This window comes from Sminthopsis crassicaudata, chromosome 2, assembly GCF_048593235.1.
Source record: "Sminthopsis crassicaudata isolate SCR6 chromosome 2, ASM4859323v1, whole genome shotgun sequence".
Classification (NCBI taxonomy): domain Eukaryota; kingdom Metazoa; phylum Chordata; class Mammalia; order Dasyuromorphia; family Dasyuridae; genus Sminthopsis; species Sminthopsis crassicaudata.
In genome coordinates this window covers 102,365,629-102,382,285 of record NC_133618.1, presented here as the reverse complement: position 1 = coordinate 102,382,285, position 16,657 = coordinate 102,365,629, and the positions used below count along the sequence as shown (strand labels likewise).

Sequence of the window (16,657 nt, the reverse complement as noted above, 5' to 3'; positions counted from 1 at the left end):
ATTTACTGAGAATTTTCCTAGTCGACTCTCCCCTCTCCTCACATGGCCTTCCCTATTAGACTATCTCCCATTAATTCTTTCTATCCATATCTCCATGCATACACACATAATTATCTTCATGCCATCTTACACTTTTGAATGAGAGCCCCCTGAGGGTAGGAGTTGTGTTTGCCTTTTTTTTTTTTGGGGGGGGGGTTAATTCCTACTGTTTAGCATAGCAACTACCTTAACAAATAATTAAGTGATTTTTTTTTTTAATACAGTGTTTAGCACATTGTCACACTCATAGCAAGTCCAAATTAAAGGCTTGTTGAGCTATCTGCTCCTTCAAATGAAATTGGTTTAGATTTATTTTATAATGTCTAAAAAATCATGAAATTACTCAAAACCATTCACTTTTAACATGCTGGGTTAACAATGATAATTTGTTCTCATAACATTTTAAAATAAAAATTCTAGATATTGTATTTTCAATTAGAAAGAGAAGTTCTATTATTAAACTCAACAAAAATTTCACTGGTCTTCATAATTTAATCATTACATACAAGAACTTGTGTACATATTCTATGTTTAAAACACTGTCCTCCTCTCCCTGCCCCCCAATCTTATCTGTCACACAGCTAGGACACTGTACATCACTTATATCCATTCTCAAGTATTCTGATTTGTTCAATTTTTACATCGACTATTCAGAATAGTTGTGGATAATTATGATATTCTTAAATAAGTTCCATTCCTATGATTTTAAATTTTCTTTCTAGTCTCTTTTCTTCTCCATTAATATATGATTTTATTGAATTATTCATACTAATCATTCAATAAATATTCATCTACTACCAGCTATCTGGAAAGCACTATGAGAGATGCTATAGGAAATACCCAAAATATTGTGTTCTTAAACAATAAATTTTATACAAGCAACCAGGTTTCAAATCTCACTAAAAACGATTGTAGCTCATTTAAGCTAATTTAACAGAGAAACAGTACTGGTATGGTGACTAAATAGCTGCAAGCTATTTTGGTTCAAGGCTAGTCTTTGATCCCTATTGGCTTGCTGAATTTGTCAAAGTTAACCCCACTATTTCAAGCAATTTTCTTAGTCTAAATTGCAAAATAATTACTGATGAGTCAATCAACAAGCTGCTGCTGCTGTTTTTTATTTTTTAATATGTTAGAAGCTAAGAATACAAAGATAAAAGGGAAACTTTAGGGGAAAGAGTTTTTTCATAAGGGCTCCTATATTAATGAAGCCATAGATACAGAAAAAGAAAAAAGTCAATAATTGTGTCAAATTTAGTTAGCCTATGTTAACTACATATCTTGATGGATCCAAGAATAAGATCTCAACCGTATGTCAAGATGTCACTATACTCACTGATTTTTTAAAAATAAATCTTTATTTAAAATGTATTGCTTTCAGTAACAACTGTTTTCTAAGTTTTTGATTGAAGTTATTTTTATTCCCTAGATTGCCCCAGTTGAAAATGATAATAGCTATGATGAATTAAAAAGAGATGCAAAGTTGTGTCTTTCGTTAATGTCTCAGGGGTTGCTTTATCCTCAACAAGTGCCTTTGGTGCTTCAGGTGCTAAAACAAGTAAGTGAAAGTCAAGTAGAAGGAAAACCCAAGAAAGGGTAATGTCCTAAAACCTAGAGAACATTACTATAAGAAAATCTCTTCTTAAAATTTACCAAGACCACACTTTGAGATTCATTGATGAAAATAATAGTTAAATTTTTAAGTCTTTTCATTGTGAGATACTTTATATGCATCCTCTCATTTGATCTTCATAAACAACTTTATAAAGAGATTATTGTAGCTAAAAGTCTATCCATTTTGATAACTACCATAGCAAATAGTCCCATTTGAGGAAACTCAAGTAAGAGAAGTTAAATGACTTGCCCATGGCATGTGTCCCAACAGAATTAATTTTTTCTAAAGTCTCTTCTTTGCTCAAAATGCAGTGATTTTCTTATTACTTTTCATCCCCTATCCCAATTGATAATTCCCACTGCCTCCTACCATTCCTTCCCTTACATGTCCACCTAGTCCCCAGATATTCTTGAAGACTAGATTATTTTAGTTTTTGCTTAAAGGGCAAATGGATAAACCACATTGACCTATTTAAACTTATGAAAAGGGCTTACATTAGGTTAGGATATAGTACCACCTGATTAATTCAGTATTTTTTTCCTTAAACTTTTGTTTTTCATGGGAAGTTATTTGCCTTTATTTTTATTTTTTTTTTTTTTTAACAGACAGCAAGAAGCAGTTCTTGGCATGCTAGATACACGGTACTGACCTACCTCCAAACCATGGTATTCTATAATCTCTTTACTTTCCTAAACAATGAAGAAGCAGTTAAAGACATTAGATGGCTTGTTATAAGTCTGTTGGAAGATGAACAGCTAGAGGTAAAATTAAACTTTTCAAGCTTTTATTCTTTTTAAAAATATGTAATATGTAATAAAAAAACACCACCAGTTAATAAATTTTAGCACAATAATAATTTCTTAATTATCTTAAAATGACTCTTTGCAGGTTAAGAATTGCTATGCCCTGTTTTCAAGTTTAAAATTTACTTATCATTGAAATTGTCTTTTTAACATATCATGAGGAATAAATCAAATATTCTATATACATGAAAATCAGACTGGAAATAAAATTCAGGGGTAACAAAAACAAAGGTCATAAAATCAATAAAATTCTCTTATACTGTCAAATAGTAAAGGCCCTGAAATAAGCTCCCACAATAAATTTTTAACAAAAAATTCTTTTTTGCATTAGTTAAATTAACATGAAAAGATGGTAGTTCAACTTTGTTTACATCCAGAATTTTAACTTAACTCTCTCAGTTTTAACTTGCAAAAAGTATTTTCTGTAGATTTATTTAAAAAACAAAACAGTAAAAGTTGTTTTACTTTAAACTTAAATGGTAAAATTAAAAACAAGTTTAATTTTCTTAAGGTTTCTTTGTGGAAGTGGACCTGATAATTTGTTTCATTTTGGCTAACTAGAATCGATTCATCCAGTCAGTAGAAGCAAAGCTCTAGCCTTTGTTTTTGTTTCTTGAAAAAGCAGAACCTGATATTTCTAAAAGCCTCTTGCAGGGAAGGGAGGAGAAATATGTTGCAACAAATGATTTCTCTTTTGAATTATCCCTGAATTTTTCTTGAGTTTTAATGTCTTTTTTTCTTTTAAAGGACAGACAGGTAATAAAATTCAGGAATTTTTGTGGAAAAATGGTGTATAATTAGTTTCTAATTTTATGGACTTTTCCCATAAAGGTGCTCCTTGGAATAAAGTCTTGTAATTAATTAGTTATTAATTCAACAACACTGCAAAATGGAACCTAATATTAAAAACAGTAGAAACTACTGCAGCTTATCAGTTTGCTAATTTTGTGCTCCAGTGCTTTCACTTCAGTTTTGGGATTTGTTTGTGTCTTTTGATTATTCAAAAAATGCCAGTTACAACCTTGTTAGGCTTCATCTTATGTTTTTAATAGCAACTAATATCAAGTTGTTCACATTTTAACAATAATTAGTAGACATGAAAATAGATGGAAATCTCAAGCACTTGTTAATACATTCAATTTAAATTCAACCTGTTTCAGAGTATTAGAACATTATATTCATCTATTTAGACAGTGTTTTTTGCTAAATATGATCATGGCATTTATTGAAAGTTTATCATTTTGTATTTGCATAGACATGTCCAGATGTCTAATTATAAGTGCATCTTTGTTATAGGCCAGAACTCTGAACTTGAAACAAGGTGTTAAGTCAGTAGAATTGATAAAGACAATAGTAGTTCAGTACATGTACTTAGTACTTAATATAGTTCTACAAGATTCACATCTATGATAAGAGAGCATATAAGCTCAGACAAACTCAGCCAGAATCAGAACGAGGGAAGGAAGGCAAGGTGGTCCTCCTGCCCCTTCCCCCACAGAAACCAAGATACATTCAGAAGGATCTCAAGAAAACTGGCCCAGGCCCCACGCAAGGAGATAATAAAGGATTTGGACTTTAACACCTGGCTACACTTGTGGCGATTACTGAATTGAAATGAAAGCTGTTCCCAGAGACCCCAAGAAAACCAAGCCAACAGAGAACATTACAATACTTTTATCATTAATGTGCTGCAGTGAATGCTTGGTAGAAGTCAAAAATATTTTTATGATTAAATATGAGATGATACCATTGAGAGATTTTTCTTCTGGAAAGTCCAGGTGTTTTTCTTATCTAAAATTGAGTGTTATCCTTCTTCAAATCCTTGGGACTGACTAAATTAAAAAATTTGTAAGCCAAGTCTGAATGTTAATAGCCTATGAAGTTGATGAGAAAAAAGAATGGTTAATTCTTTTAAATGTGTGTTGTAATTAAATGATTGATGGAAATTGTGAATTTGTAATTTTTAAATTACTACTAAAAATGATATGTTTCTACTAATTTCTAGCATTTCTGAAACAATTTAAAAACTTAGTGATATAGAATGTATACATTACATATACATTAAGTTCATGATTAGTACCACTTATATATCTCTCATTCATCTGATAAAATTCCCCCCCCCAAAACCTCCAAACTTGCATTTTTGTAAGAAAGTTTTTTGATTTTTTTTTTTTTTTTTTGCATAAAATTACTTAACAGTTACCTCCCTATAAATTCCCAATGGTAGCTGCACCTTGGTACACATAACTTTCTCTTTTCTTAGGTTCGAGAAATGGCTGCTACCACTCTAAGTGGGCTATTGCAGTGTAACTTCCTTACCATGGATGGCCCTATGCAGATTCACTTTGAGCAGCTTTGCAAGACAAAGCTACCTAAGAAAAGAAAACGAGATCCTGGCACAGTGGGAGACACCATTCCATCTGCAGGTAAATTATTGGAAGTTTTTTCTTGCATCAAACTAACCTTGCTGCTTTTTAACTTCTTTTTATATTTCCTACCTTGACTATCTGTAGCCAAAAATAACAAGTCTAATTGCTCTTCTATACAAATAGGCCTCCTGACTCTTTTACTCATACAACGTTAATTCTTGGTGGTTCGCCCTCTTCTGGAGTATAATGATGCCTACTAAATGTGACAGCCAGAACTGAACTTAATATTAACCTGAGTAATGTATAGGACTATCACCCTTATCATATAAGAAATAAGAAATTTCAGAACATGACAGTTGAAGGTTTACCATATAGAAGAGGGATTTTGTTTTTTCTCAGAAAATAGAAGTAGCACCAACATGTAAAAATCAGAAGGATGCAGATTCATAACAGTGAAAAATTTGTATATTACCTATCATTGGAGGTATTCAAGGATTAACTTCAACAAGTGATGGGTCCTATGCTTAGTAACTCCTTGAAAATATTAAAACAGAGACTAGTTGACTACTTGTTGGGTCTGTTATGGTTGAAATTATCATAAAGTACAAGTTAGACAAGAATTAAACTTTTAAGTGTTCTTCCAGGTTCCTGAAATTCCCTGATTTTGTTAATACCAAAATGTGAATGAAAATTTTAAAAAAGAAAGAAAGAAAAAAAGCCCAAACAGATTTTAGCTTATATTATCAAGTTGATTGATTGACAATGTGTTTCCCCTTTCATCCTGTATGTTTAATTTAATGTGTTATGTTATAATGCTTATGTAATGCTGTTACATATAGGATGAACTATTAAAGAATAATGAAGCAGCTTGACTTTCACAATTTTACTGACAATACAGTTGACTGATTAGTTTTATTTGGAAAGATCTGAAGGTAAGAGAAATCCTAAAACACCTTAGTTTATTTACATAATTTGTGTAAAATTGAATAAGGCAAAGAGACCTAAATTTTTAAGTTTTCATTCTCCAGGGCCTCTGCTACTGTAAATAGAATCTGAAGGTCAGAAATTATATTCCCTCTAATTGGACAGGGGCTATATAAGCTATATTTCTAGCATTAACTTCCAAAAGTAATACCATCACTCAGAGCAAAGTGATTTAGGATACTAAAGACATCTTGGATACATTTACTTAAATACATTTATTTAGCTCTGATTTGTATTGGTCATGCTTTGTACATCCACTTGAATGATAACATTTCTGTCTTAAAAAAAAAAATCAAAATAGTTTAAAAGAAATTATTTCCTTTTTAGAATTGGTCAATCGCCATGCTGGAGTGCTAGGAATTGGTGCATGTATTTTATCTAGTCCCTATGATGTCCCTACCTGGATGCCACAGCTCCTGATGAATCTCAGTGCACACCTGAATGATCCCCAGCCTATTGAGGTAAAATTTTTTGTTTTATTGCACATTCTATATCAATCTTTTTACCCCCAAAAAAAACATACAAATTTTATTATGGTAGCTTTTTTTAAAAAACTATAAATTGTTACTTTTTACTTCTGATAACCCTTTTCTGCCTTTATTTTAGCAAACAGCCACTTACAGGGAGCCCCAAAGTGTCTGATATCATGTTAGTTTTTATTCTTAAGTATTAGCTTCCCCCCCCCCCCCCCCGAATGCAGAATAGTTAGTGTGGGGTAATACACCATATTTATTTAAAGAATAAGAGTGTGGTTGTTGTTGCATTATGGTATGGACCTTGAACTATTCTCTTTGTTATCTTAAGTAATAGGATTACACACTTATCCCCATTCCAGATAGAAGTATATTGAGAATTGTTACTGTTGATGTAATTTCTAATTGGTTTTTATTTTAAACAGTACTATTCCTCCCAGTAATTCTGAGTTGCTTAAGGTCTTTTTTGTTAGCAAAAGGAAAAAGAAGTACAGGGTAAGAACTTTGATGGGGTAAGAACTTTGATTTGGCCAGAGATGACCAAGAGTTTGACAGTTACTGTCTTGGAAGATAGATTCCCCTCTCCCCACCTCCCACTTAATTCTTCTTTAATAAATGGAAATATGTTCAGAAAGACTTAAGATCTTTGGATTACCTGTTCTTTAGATGACTGTAAAGAAGACTTTATCCAATTTCCGAAGAACACACCATGACAACTGGCAGGAGCACAAACAGCAGTTCACTGATGATCAGTTGCTTGTGCTTACTGATCTCCTGGTGTCACCATGCTATTATGCATAGAAAAGTAAGTAAAGTTCTGGAATATCAAAAGGTAGTGATCTTGTTTGTTTTAATTAAGATAACAAATTTCTCTGTGCGTTCTTGCTTATATTCTTGGATTGTAATCACTTTGAAGGATTGGCAGTTTAAAACATAATTTATTTTTGTAACATTAGATGTGTTTACAGTGTGAATAGCATTATATTTAAATGTATGGTGAAATATATACCCAAATCCATTCCATTTGCAAACAGCCCACTGAGGAAAATGCACACCATTCTTACAAGCCCTTATCTCTCTTTCACCCTTTCTTGTGGTTAATATAAATGAAATTCTCAGGAATTTTTCTTTCATCTTGGATATTAATCAGACAAACATATATAAAAAAAAATCAGGTGCCTGTCGCCTTTACAGCCTTTGTTGTAGATGGGAATATTGGCCAAATGTTGTCTTATTTGTCTTGTTATAGGGCTTCTAAACTACTGGCACAGCCCTTGTTGACAATTTTAGTGTGATAGGCAACCTTTTCATCTCTAGTCCAACAAAAGTATAAAAATGTTTAATCTAGATTTTTAACTATTTGTTACAGGTTCTTCATTAATGAGGGAAGCCTCAGAAACCTTTCTGCAGTGATAGAGGAAACTCAAAGAAATTTCATGTATAAAAACTTTTAGACTTGGAAATCCTGATGCCTAATTGAAACTCTCCCTCCTCCTTCCCCAATACAGATGAGTAGCCCTAACTTCAGGCTCTTTTCATCAAAAATTCCAGTTCCTCAGGTACCAGCTGTGGGAGTTCTTGGCAGGTTTCTGAAACTGCCTGTCAAGCCTAATTGCTTTTGGTGGTTTTCATGTTCGGTTTCATTTGGTCTATGTTCCATAGGTTCCCAGCTTTCATTTGATAACTTCATTTGTTGGGATGCATTCCCTGTTTTTTTCAGTAGATAACTTTCTCTGTGCAACATCTCAAAGAGCTACAAACCTTCAGAAAATAAACAGTTGTCCAATATTAATTAAGACCACGGCATCCAGGACCAGAATCTGGGAACCCTTTAAAATACTATTGCTCCTTGGGATCAAAAACATCCATTTGCTGACAGGTCCTGTCATTTCACTCATCTCAACTTCTTTTGAACTTTTTCTAAATCTTTGACTTTAAAGCTGTGGGCTATGGAAAACCTTGTAACCTCTTCAGCCTGGATCAGAGTAGCCATAGTTAGAAAAGAGGGAAAACAGAGGAAGTATCTATAATCTCATCTATGACCTGGTGGAATGCTTGACCAAGATACTGAATTGAAGCCCATGTCCATCTGCTTCCTATAGGTTAAGAGTTTTTGGTGCTGAATAGAGCCAGTAGATGAAGGGGGGGGGTGGGATGGGGTTGTGGGGTGGGGAGGAGTGATGAGCAACATTTTAATTGATTGGAGTGTGTGTATAAAGTTGTGTGTATTAAAAAATAAACAAAAAACAAAAAAACTGACTTTTTTACCCTGTATTCTTTACAAATATGTTTGGCCCTCCCTGTTGTACTTTGCATAAATGGAAGACTGCTGAGTTTGTGGAAGTTCTGTATATTTTTTGCCTGCAACATCGTTGAGAAGCTGATAACTATTGGCTATTTAATTGATCTATTTAATATATGTTGCATATATGTAAAAGACTGTATAAACTGTAGAGGTATTGCATTGGCAAGACATTGTACAGATTACAACCTTTTACACAACAAACACCCTTGTGAAATTAATTTGTAAAATTCACATTTAGATGTTTATACTATAGTAATTATGGCTTTTGCAGCCAATCAAATGCCATTATTTGTGTGTTTAAATTATTCTCCTTAATTATCTTTTTCATGTTACAAAAGCAGAGGTGGTTGTGCGGGGAGGGAGGAATAAAGGGGTGGGATTGATTTGAATTTCATTTAACTCATTAGTATGTCTCATGTAACTTTTTGTGTGCATTTCTAAATTCTAACATCCCATGTTCTGTGGCAAGTTTGTAGATGCAAGGTACCTCTTAAGTTGAAATAATTCACAAGTTGGTGTGTTTCATCGTTCACACAACCTGTACAGTCTTCCTTACAGGAACACTAAAAATGTTTTTGGATACCTACCTACTGAGTTAGTGACTTAATACAGACTTTAAGCACAGCAGTGTTCCTAGTGCAGTATTTCTTAAGTGTCAGCACACAGACATAATCACTGTATAGAGTAGTGCCAAAACTATTATTTCAATTGTGTACCTAGTTCAAAACCCAATAAATGGATTGTTTTTAACACTTGGTTTTTGTCTTAATTCTGGGAAGAAAAGTTTTTAGTGGTATTTGGTACTTTTCTCTACTGTGTTCTTTTTTTTAAATCTCAGAACTGTTATCAGACAGCTATTTAAACTGGGTGTCTTAAGTGCAAGGCTATACTTTAAAGTATATTTGCACTAAATTTTAAAAACTAATAGTGGCATTGTTATGGTTGTATGAATTCATTCACTGAGAGAAAACAATGGAACACAGTAATCTAACCAAATAGTACTCAGTGTGTCAGTAGAGGACTTACTACTTAGGAAAGATCATCACTAATTACTTGGAAGATTAAATCAGGTAATCTGTGGATTGTGACATCACCTTTTAAATGAATGTGGCTACCTCCACTCAGGTGATGCTTGCTCTTAATAATATCCTGTTTGTCATGTTCCTATGTTAACTTAATGATCAACCAGCAAAACTGTTTGACTCATCCAGTTTCTCTTTCTATTCCATTTGAGAACATTGAACACATCCTGTGTGTCTCTGATTTTTCTCGTTTTCAACTTTTTGCACCTCAGATAATCTTTTTCCAAAATGTATACCTGCATCATCTATGAGTCCCTTCTTCACAAATTCCAACTTCTACTTTAAAGAATGCCTTTGAGTTTACAAGTTTTAAAAAAAAAAGGGTCTGAAATTATAGTGGATAAGTATAGTAATGTTTATTGATATTATAGGAATAAAAGGCCTTTAAGAGCTTCATAAAAAAAAATTCATCTGCCTGATAAATCTCTTAATTATCAGTCTTTTTAAACAAACTTTTCTGATTCAATTTTATTTAGTTCCAGTAGTAGTTTCTCCACAATATTGCTTTTCTACTAACTTTTCATAAGTATTTAGCTACATCATAGATGTATTATGTCATTACCATTTCTAATATTTTGGTGGGGAAAATGCTCTTAAATTTTCAGATAGTGTAACTTATTTTGTGTATTACAAGTTACCTTTGCTAGTAGTGCAATATTCATCTACACTATCAGCTTAAAAAAATTTGTAGTCCAGAAACCTAAATACTTTCTGTGGAAGGTTGTTATCATAGAAAAATGTTTTAAAAGTTACAATTGAGTTGAAAATCAATAAGATGATTTTATAACCTCCATTTGGAAGTAATGCATTTTTAGGAATCACATAAATGATATTTAATATTTAAAGTTATTTCATCTTCTTGGCAGATACTTAGCTTCTACATCTTTTGGGGGGCTTTATATTTTATTTGTAAACCTTTGTTCATGCTGACGTTCTTTTTGAAGAGGAGGGTGTAGAGTTGCAGTTTGCATATATGGTCTTGGTAGCACTTAATACTGTTGACAATTCTTTCCTCTCTTAGTTTTCATATTACCATTTCTCTTGGTTTCCCCTTCCACTATCTGGCCACTCCTCAGTTTCCTTCACTATATTAGCATCTGTTGCATACTCACTAATAGTGAAAGTAATCTAAGGTTTGGTCCTGTGTCCTCTTCATTTTTACACTTAGTGATCTTATATATCTAGTTTTAAATCTCTCCCAGACTCTAGTCTTACATCACCAGCATCTTAATAAATAATTTGAACCAGATGTCCTATGGACATCCCAAACTTCACATGCCTACGAGTATTTTCTTACCCCTCCTTCCCACCCTACTCCTCTTTTAAACTTTCCTATTTCTGCTGAGAACACTACCATTCTGCTTGTCTACGTAGTTTCTGAGCCATGTGAGAAATTTCTCACAGCCTTCAACCCACTTATTCAATCTTATCATTTCTATCTGCTATATCTCTCACACAGCCACCACCCCAGTTTACATCTTTATGACCTTTCACTTGAATATTATAATAGTCTCCTAATTGATGTCCCTGTCTGGTCTTTATCCATTTTGATTCATTTTCCTCACAGTTGTCAAAGTAATTTTCCTGAAATATGGTTCTGGCCTACTCAGGTAACTCCTTAAGACTCCTAATAGTTTCTAGGATTAAATATTTGTCTGTTTCACATTTAAGGAATGCTCTTTACAACCTAATAACTAACTATTTAATTTTCTAGCCTTATTATATATTACTCCCACTCCCATTTGTATTATCTAGCCAAATTGACCTTGATTTTCCTCATACATGCCCTTTATTCCTCATACCTGGAACGTATTGGCTCTTCAGAATCCTTTAGAATCCCTAACCTTCAATGTTCAACTGAAAAAATACCACCTTCTTTACATGAAGTCTTTGATGATCCCCTTAACTTTGAGTACCTTCCTCTTTATCCTCATTACCTCATTGTGTGTGTATGTTATGTATATGTGTGTACATATATATGCACATATTTTGATTCTCATAATTTGCAGGGGTTGACTGAATTACCTTGAGGCTTGGGCCCTATGTACCTGTTTTTTGTGTGTCTAACCTGAGTTTCATAATAGCAAAATACAAAGTTGAAATAAAGATGTGTTAGAGGAAAATAAGCTGTAGTTAGGTAAAAATGGTTTGTGAAAGCTGATGGGTTAATTGAAAACAGGTGTGGTTCAATTTAAAAGGAAATATTAGCAATCAATATCCCTTCATTATTGTAGATGCAGAAACAGGATCAGAGAGATTAAGTGATTTGTACCAGATCACAAGTAGCTAGGTAAGGAATAGCAGAACTAACATTTAGTCTCCCTAATCTTAACTTGTATAATTGAGGTATCATGCCTTTGTCAGTTTTTCATGCATAAAAGTCAGATTTTTGTCTTTTTTTTTTTTTAATCTAGGTTCTTAATCTCTCCAAAGTTAGGAAAGGCAATGGCATGACATTTATTATATAACTAAAGGAATTTGAGGAATAGTTATGTTATATAGTAATATCAGTTCCTTTAATGCAGCCTTATGAGCCTTATAATTAAAGTCTTGAACCAAAAATGTCCTTGTTGCAGATAACTTGGACTAGAAAGAGAGAGAGAGAGAGAGAGATGAAGAGATGAGTTGAATTCAAGCTGAAGAATGTATGTGAAATAGGTTTGATTTAGAGTTTCATTCCTCTGTGATGTGAGAAAAGTAGGGAATTACTATGTAAAGACTTTAAAGCCTTAGAATTTATTGGGGTACACTAGCTGAGGCTCACTTGGTCTTTTGTATATTGTAGTTTGCACTATTCTCAGTGTTGCTGACCAATGTAATTCAAGGAGAGCAGAGCTAGGAATAAAGAGACCCAGAGTAAGGCTTAGTTCTATAACTAAAACCTTGGGACCAGCTATAAGTTGAGCAACTTCTAAGTGCCTTAGTTTACTTTCCTGTCAAATGAAGATAATACATGCTTACTCTTACACAGCTATTTTGAGGTTGAAATGACATGAGAGTGCTCTTGTAAGAACATGTTTTATAAATTGGAAGGGACCTTAGATGTTGTCTACCCCAAACATTTTGAAGGTGAGGAAACAAGCCCAAATAGGCTAAGTAAATTGCCCAAGATAACACCTGTTAATGGTGTAATTCAAACTTAGATCCCTCTGATGCTAGATACAGCTCTTTTCCTACTACTCCACATTGTTTCCCCCTGGAAATGTTATTGTTTTTCTCTTTCTCTTAAACTTTCCACAAAACAAAGGAAGAAGGAGAAATTCTAATATTGAAACTCGAAAACTTAGAAAATTTTATTTTCATCCTAGCCTTTTTTGCTCACTCTGATAAATTATTGTAAATGAAATAGGCATAAAATCTACTCGTCACAAAGGATGGAGCTGCTCATCAAAATTTATGTCAAAGATTACTAGCTTTTTTATAAATCTACATGAAACTAACCTCAAGGGGCAAGGCAGTAAATTCTGATGACCTGCTTAACTTGAATTTTTCCTTGAGGCAAGTAGGGAACAACCATAATCTGTCCCTGGAAATTGATCCTAATAACCATCAAAGAAACTTTATGGCTTACTCATGGAGGCCATTTTGCCTGTGCCCAAATGATTCAGCAGAACACTTAACATTTTTTTCATACCAACCCTTTTGATGAACCTCCCCTAAACCTAGATATTAAATTGCCAACCAGATGTAAAATTCTATTCCAATGTTCTAAGTCATATATTAGGAAAATATTAGGAAATATAGTAGTTAAGTGCCAAAGAAAGACCTGAGCTCTAGTTGCTGACTATAGTTATTAGCAGTCATAACTAGAATATGTTTTTCCTTCTGGCTTCTGTTAGTTGAGTTCTCTATTTCCCAAATGAAATCTTTTCTTGGAAAATATCTCTATCTTCAGTTTTTCTGACACATACTGAACAAGTCACTTCATTTCTCAATGTTCTAGGCAACTAAGACTATTAAAGTTGCAGAATGGACGTATTGGTAAAAACATTTCCTCACTGATACCTTCATACACTAATAAAAAATAAGTCCATCTATCCTTCCACAAAAGAAACTTCAGATAAGTAACTCAAAGGTAAACTTAATTAATGAAGCATCCATTGTGTATTAAACAACTTAATGAGATCTTTGTCAATTAACATACCTTTCTATCTTTAAAAAAAAAAAAAGGAAAAAAAGCAGTTAGAAATTGCTTTTATCCAAAATGTGAACCAATCTGCTGAGTTAACGAGTTACCCAAATTGATCTTCTTTTTTTTGAAGATTCCTTTTTCATTGTTTCTTTTTGTTTTTGAGGAGGAAGGGAAGGTTCTATGTTTGGAAAACTAAGATTGATACCAGCACTAAAGTGAAAGCAGAATATTTTTAAAAGAATATACCTAAATTTCCACTAAACTCAAAAGTAACTTTTAGATTCTACAGATTGCCACTTAGGGAATTAGGTGGTGCAGTGGATAGAGTTCTTGGCCTGGAGTCAAGAAGATCTAATTCAAATCTGGCTTGAGATACTTAACTGTGTGATCTGGTTCTATGTTGGTTTCAGTTTCCTTGATGATATTAAATGCTTATTTTCCATGATTGTTGAGGATCAGATGAAATAGTATTTGTGATGTAACTAACAGTGTCTGGCACATACTAGACACTTTAAATGTTTGTATCCTTTCAAATCTTCCATCAACCCTTCCTTCAGATCTGCTCAAATTTGCCTCTTTTAGAAAGCTTCCCTGACCAAGATATATCTAACTGATAACACTTTCTGTTCTGAATTTTTATAACAACTAGTGTACACAATTGATACTTTTCATATAAATTTTAAGTTGCTTTCAAATTTTCATACATCTTATTAATGTATATGTATTCTTATTTCTCTATTTTATAAATGCCTTAAGAGAAGGGACCAGGTAAATTTTTTTTTTTTTTTTTTTTTTTTTTTTTTGCTTTAAGGCATCTACTGCAGAGCTTTACAGCTATTAGCCATTCAGTAAGTCTTGATTGACAATCTGCTATCCATACCTATTGCTAGAAACCTCTTGTTACTAGGTATTTTCAAGGTATGGTGTCTAACTTAATATTTATCCTTATACTACTATTCACTCAATCTGTCCATATCTAAAAACTAAGGACATATTTGCCTTTCTTATACCTTTTACATCCAATTGTGAAGGCCTTTTGCTTTCACTTCTACATTTCAAATCTGTCCTCCCTCCCATTTTCCCTTATAACAGGTCTACTGCCTACTTTTGTGTTCATTTGTTTTTAGTCATGTCCAACTTTTCATGAACACATTTGAAATTTTCTTGGCAGAGATACTGAAGCGGTTTGCTTTTTCCTTCTCCAACTCATTTTACAGATGAGGGAACTGAGACAAACAGGATTAAGTGATTTGCCCAGAGTTAGTATCAAGCCACATTTGAACTCGGGTTGATGTGTCTTGACTCAAGCTCCAAACTGTATCTACTGTGCCACCTATCTGCCTTTACTACTTAGACTATTGTGATAATTTCTCCTCAAATCTTCCCACCCCTATTCTCAATCCACTTCAATTCATACTTAATGACTATCAAAGGAGATTTCCTTAAGCATATTGCTTCTGCTCAAAAAAATTCAGTGGCCTCTGTTTCTGGCTGAGTAAAGTTCAAATTCCTAAGCTAAGCATGGTATATAGAAGTCTTCTTAGAAGCTCTCTTGGGGCAGCTAGGTGGTGCAGTAGATAGAGCATCAGCTCTGAAGTCGTGAGGATCTGAGTTCAAATCTGTCTTCAGATACTTAACACTTAGCTGTGTGACCCCATTTAATTGCCTCAGCAAAAAAAAAAAAAAAAAAAAAAAAAGAAGAAGAAGAAAGTGCATCCCTACCAATCTAATCATTTTCCCACCATGAATTCTTCATTTCAGCAAACTGGATTATCATCTATTCCTTGAATACTCCATTGCCTTTGAAATTGCTGGAAATATTTTCTTACTGTGTTCTTATCTGTCCTTAATCTTATTGATTGTACCTCCATGAAATTTCTCCTACTGGTTTTCTTTTGCCAGTAGTAGCTTTGCTTGATTTTGATTTCACTATCAACATTATCATCATCATCATCATCCTTCTCTCCTTCCCATTTCCTAAACACCCTTTTCTGCAAGGAACTCAACAAAGTGATTGCTTCAGCTTGCTTAAATTTCATTAATACCCTTAGTTGCTTCTGTTCCTGATTGGAGAGCAGAACACAAAAATTACTCTCATTACCTCACTTTATAGAGGGCTCAAAATGCCAACCATCTCTTTAATTGTCACCAGCTGTTCTACTTGGTTTAGATTTGATGATCATCATTGTGCCCCCAAGTAGTACCTTCTGGCACTCCCTTTTCAGTTTTCTTTTGTGTGTTGTCTTTCCCATTTAGATTGAGAGCTCTTTGATGGCAAGGACTGTCTTTTGGTTCTTAATTTGTATCCCAAGCACTTAGAATGGTGCCATCACAAAGTAATCATTTAGTTAAATAAGTTGATAAGTTAATAAATGTCTTCCCTTTTCAATAGCCATTTTTCTAATTCAGGTCTTTATCTCTTGCATATACAATTGCAGTGGTTTCATAATTGATCTTCCTGCTTCAAATCTTTGCTCTCTGATCTACCCTCCAGAAAGCTGCCATTTTGGTGTTCTAAACCATTGATTTAACTCTTATTATTCCCAACGCTGACAAACTCCACTGGCTCCCTAATTGATTCTTGAATAAAATAGAAATTCATCTGTTTAGTATTTAAAATGTCATCATGTTCAACTTGTCTTTTCAGACTGGTTTAATTTTGTTCTCCATCACACAGTGCTCCAGCCAAACTGGTCTACTTATAATCTTCAATACAGAATATTATCTTTTGCCTCCTTTTTTGCTTTTGTATAGGTTGTCTCCCATACTTTGAATATGCTTTTCTCATCTTTGCTTCTTGGAATCCTGAGCTCCTCTCAGGATTGGGCTCTAGCACTATTATCTAAACAAAGCAT

The 16,657-nt window shown here is 33.5% G+C and overlaps 1 protein-coding gene across 4 annotated transcripts in view; it reads left to right on the top strand.

Annotated features, from left to right (window-relative positions):
• PSME4 (proteasome activator subunit 4) overlaps window positions 1–16,657 on the top strand; it is a 103,459-nt gene that overhangs the window by 85,760 nt on the left and 1,042 nt on the right. For 2 of the 4 annotated variants that reach the window (XM_074286933.1, XM_074286931.1), the window contains 6 exons: window positions 1,469–1,597; window positions 2,260–2,415; window positions 4,721–4,883; window positions 6,138–6,271; window positions 6,950–7,088; window positions 7,653–9,338. In XM_074286933.1, coding sequence (XP_074143034.1) covers window positions 1,469–1,597; window positions 2,260–2,415; window positions 4,721–4,883; window positions 6,138–6,271; window positions 6,950–7,084 — 717 coding nt within the window. In that variant the 3' untranslated portion in view covers window positions 7,085–7,088; window positions 7,653–9,338. Of the gene's footprint in view, window positions 1–1,468; window positions 1,598–2,259; window positions 2,416–4,720; window positions 4,884–6,137; window positions 6,272–6,949; window positions 7,089–7,652; window positions 9,339–16,657 lie in introns of those variants that run through there. The other 2 variants (XR_012485924.1, XM_074286932.1) reach the window with 2 other exon arrangements.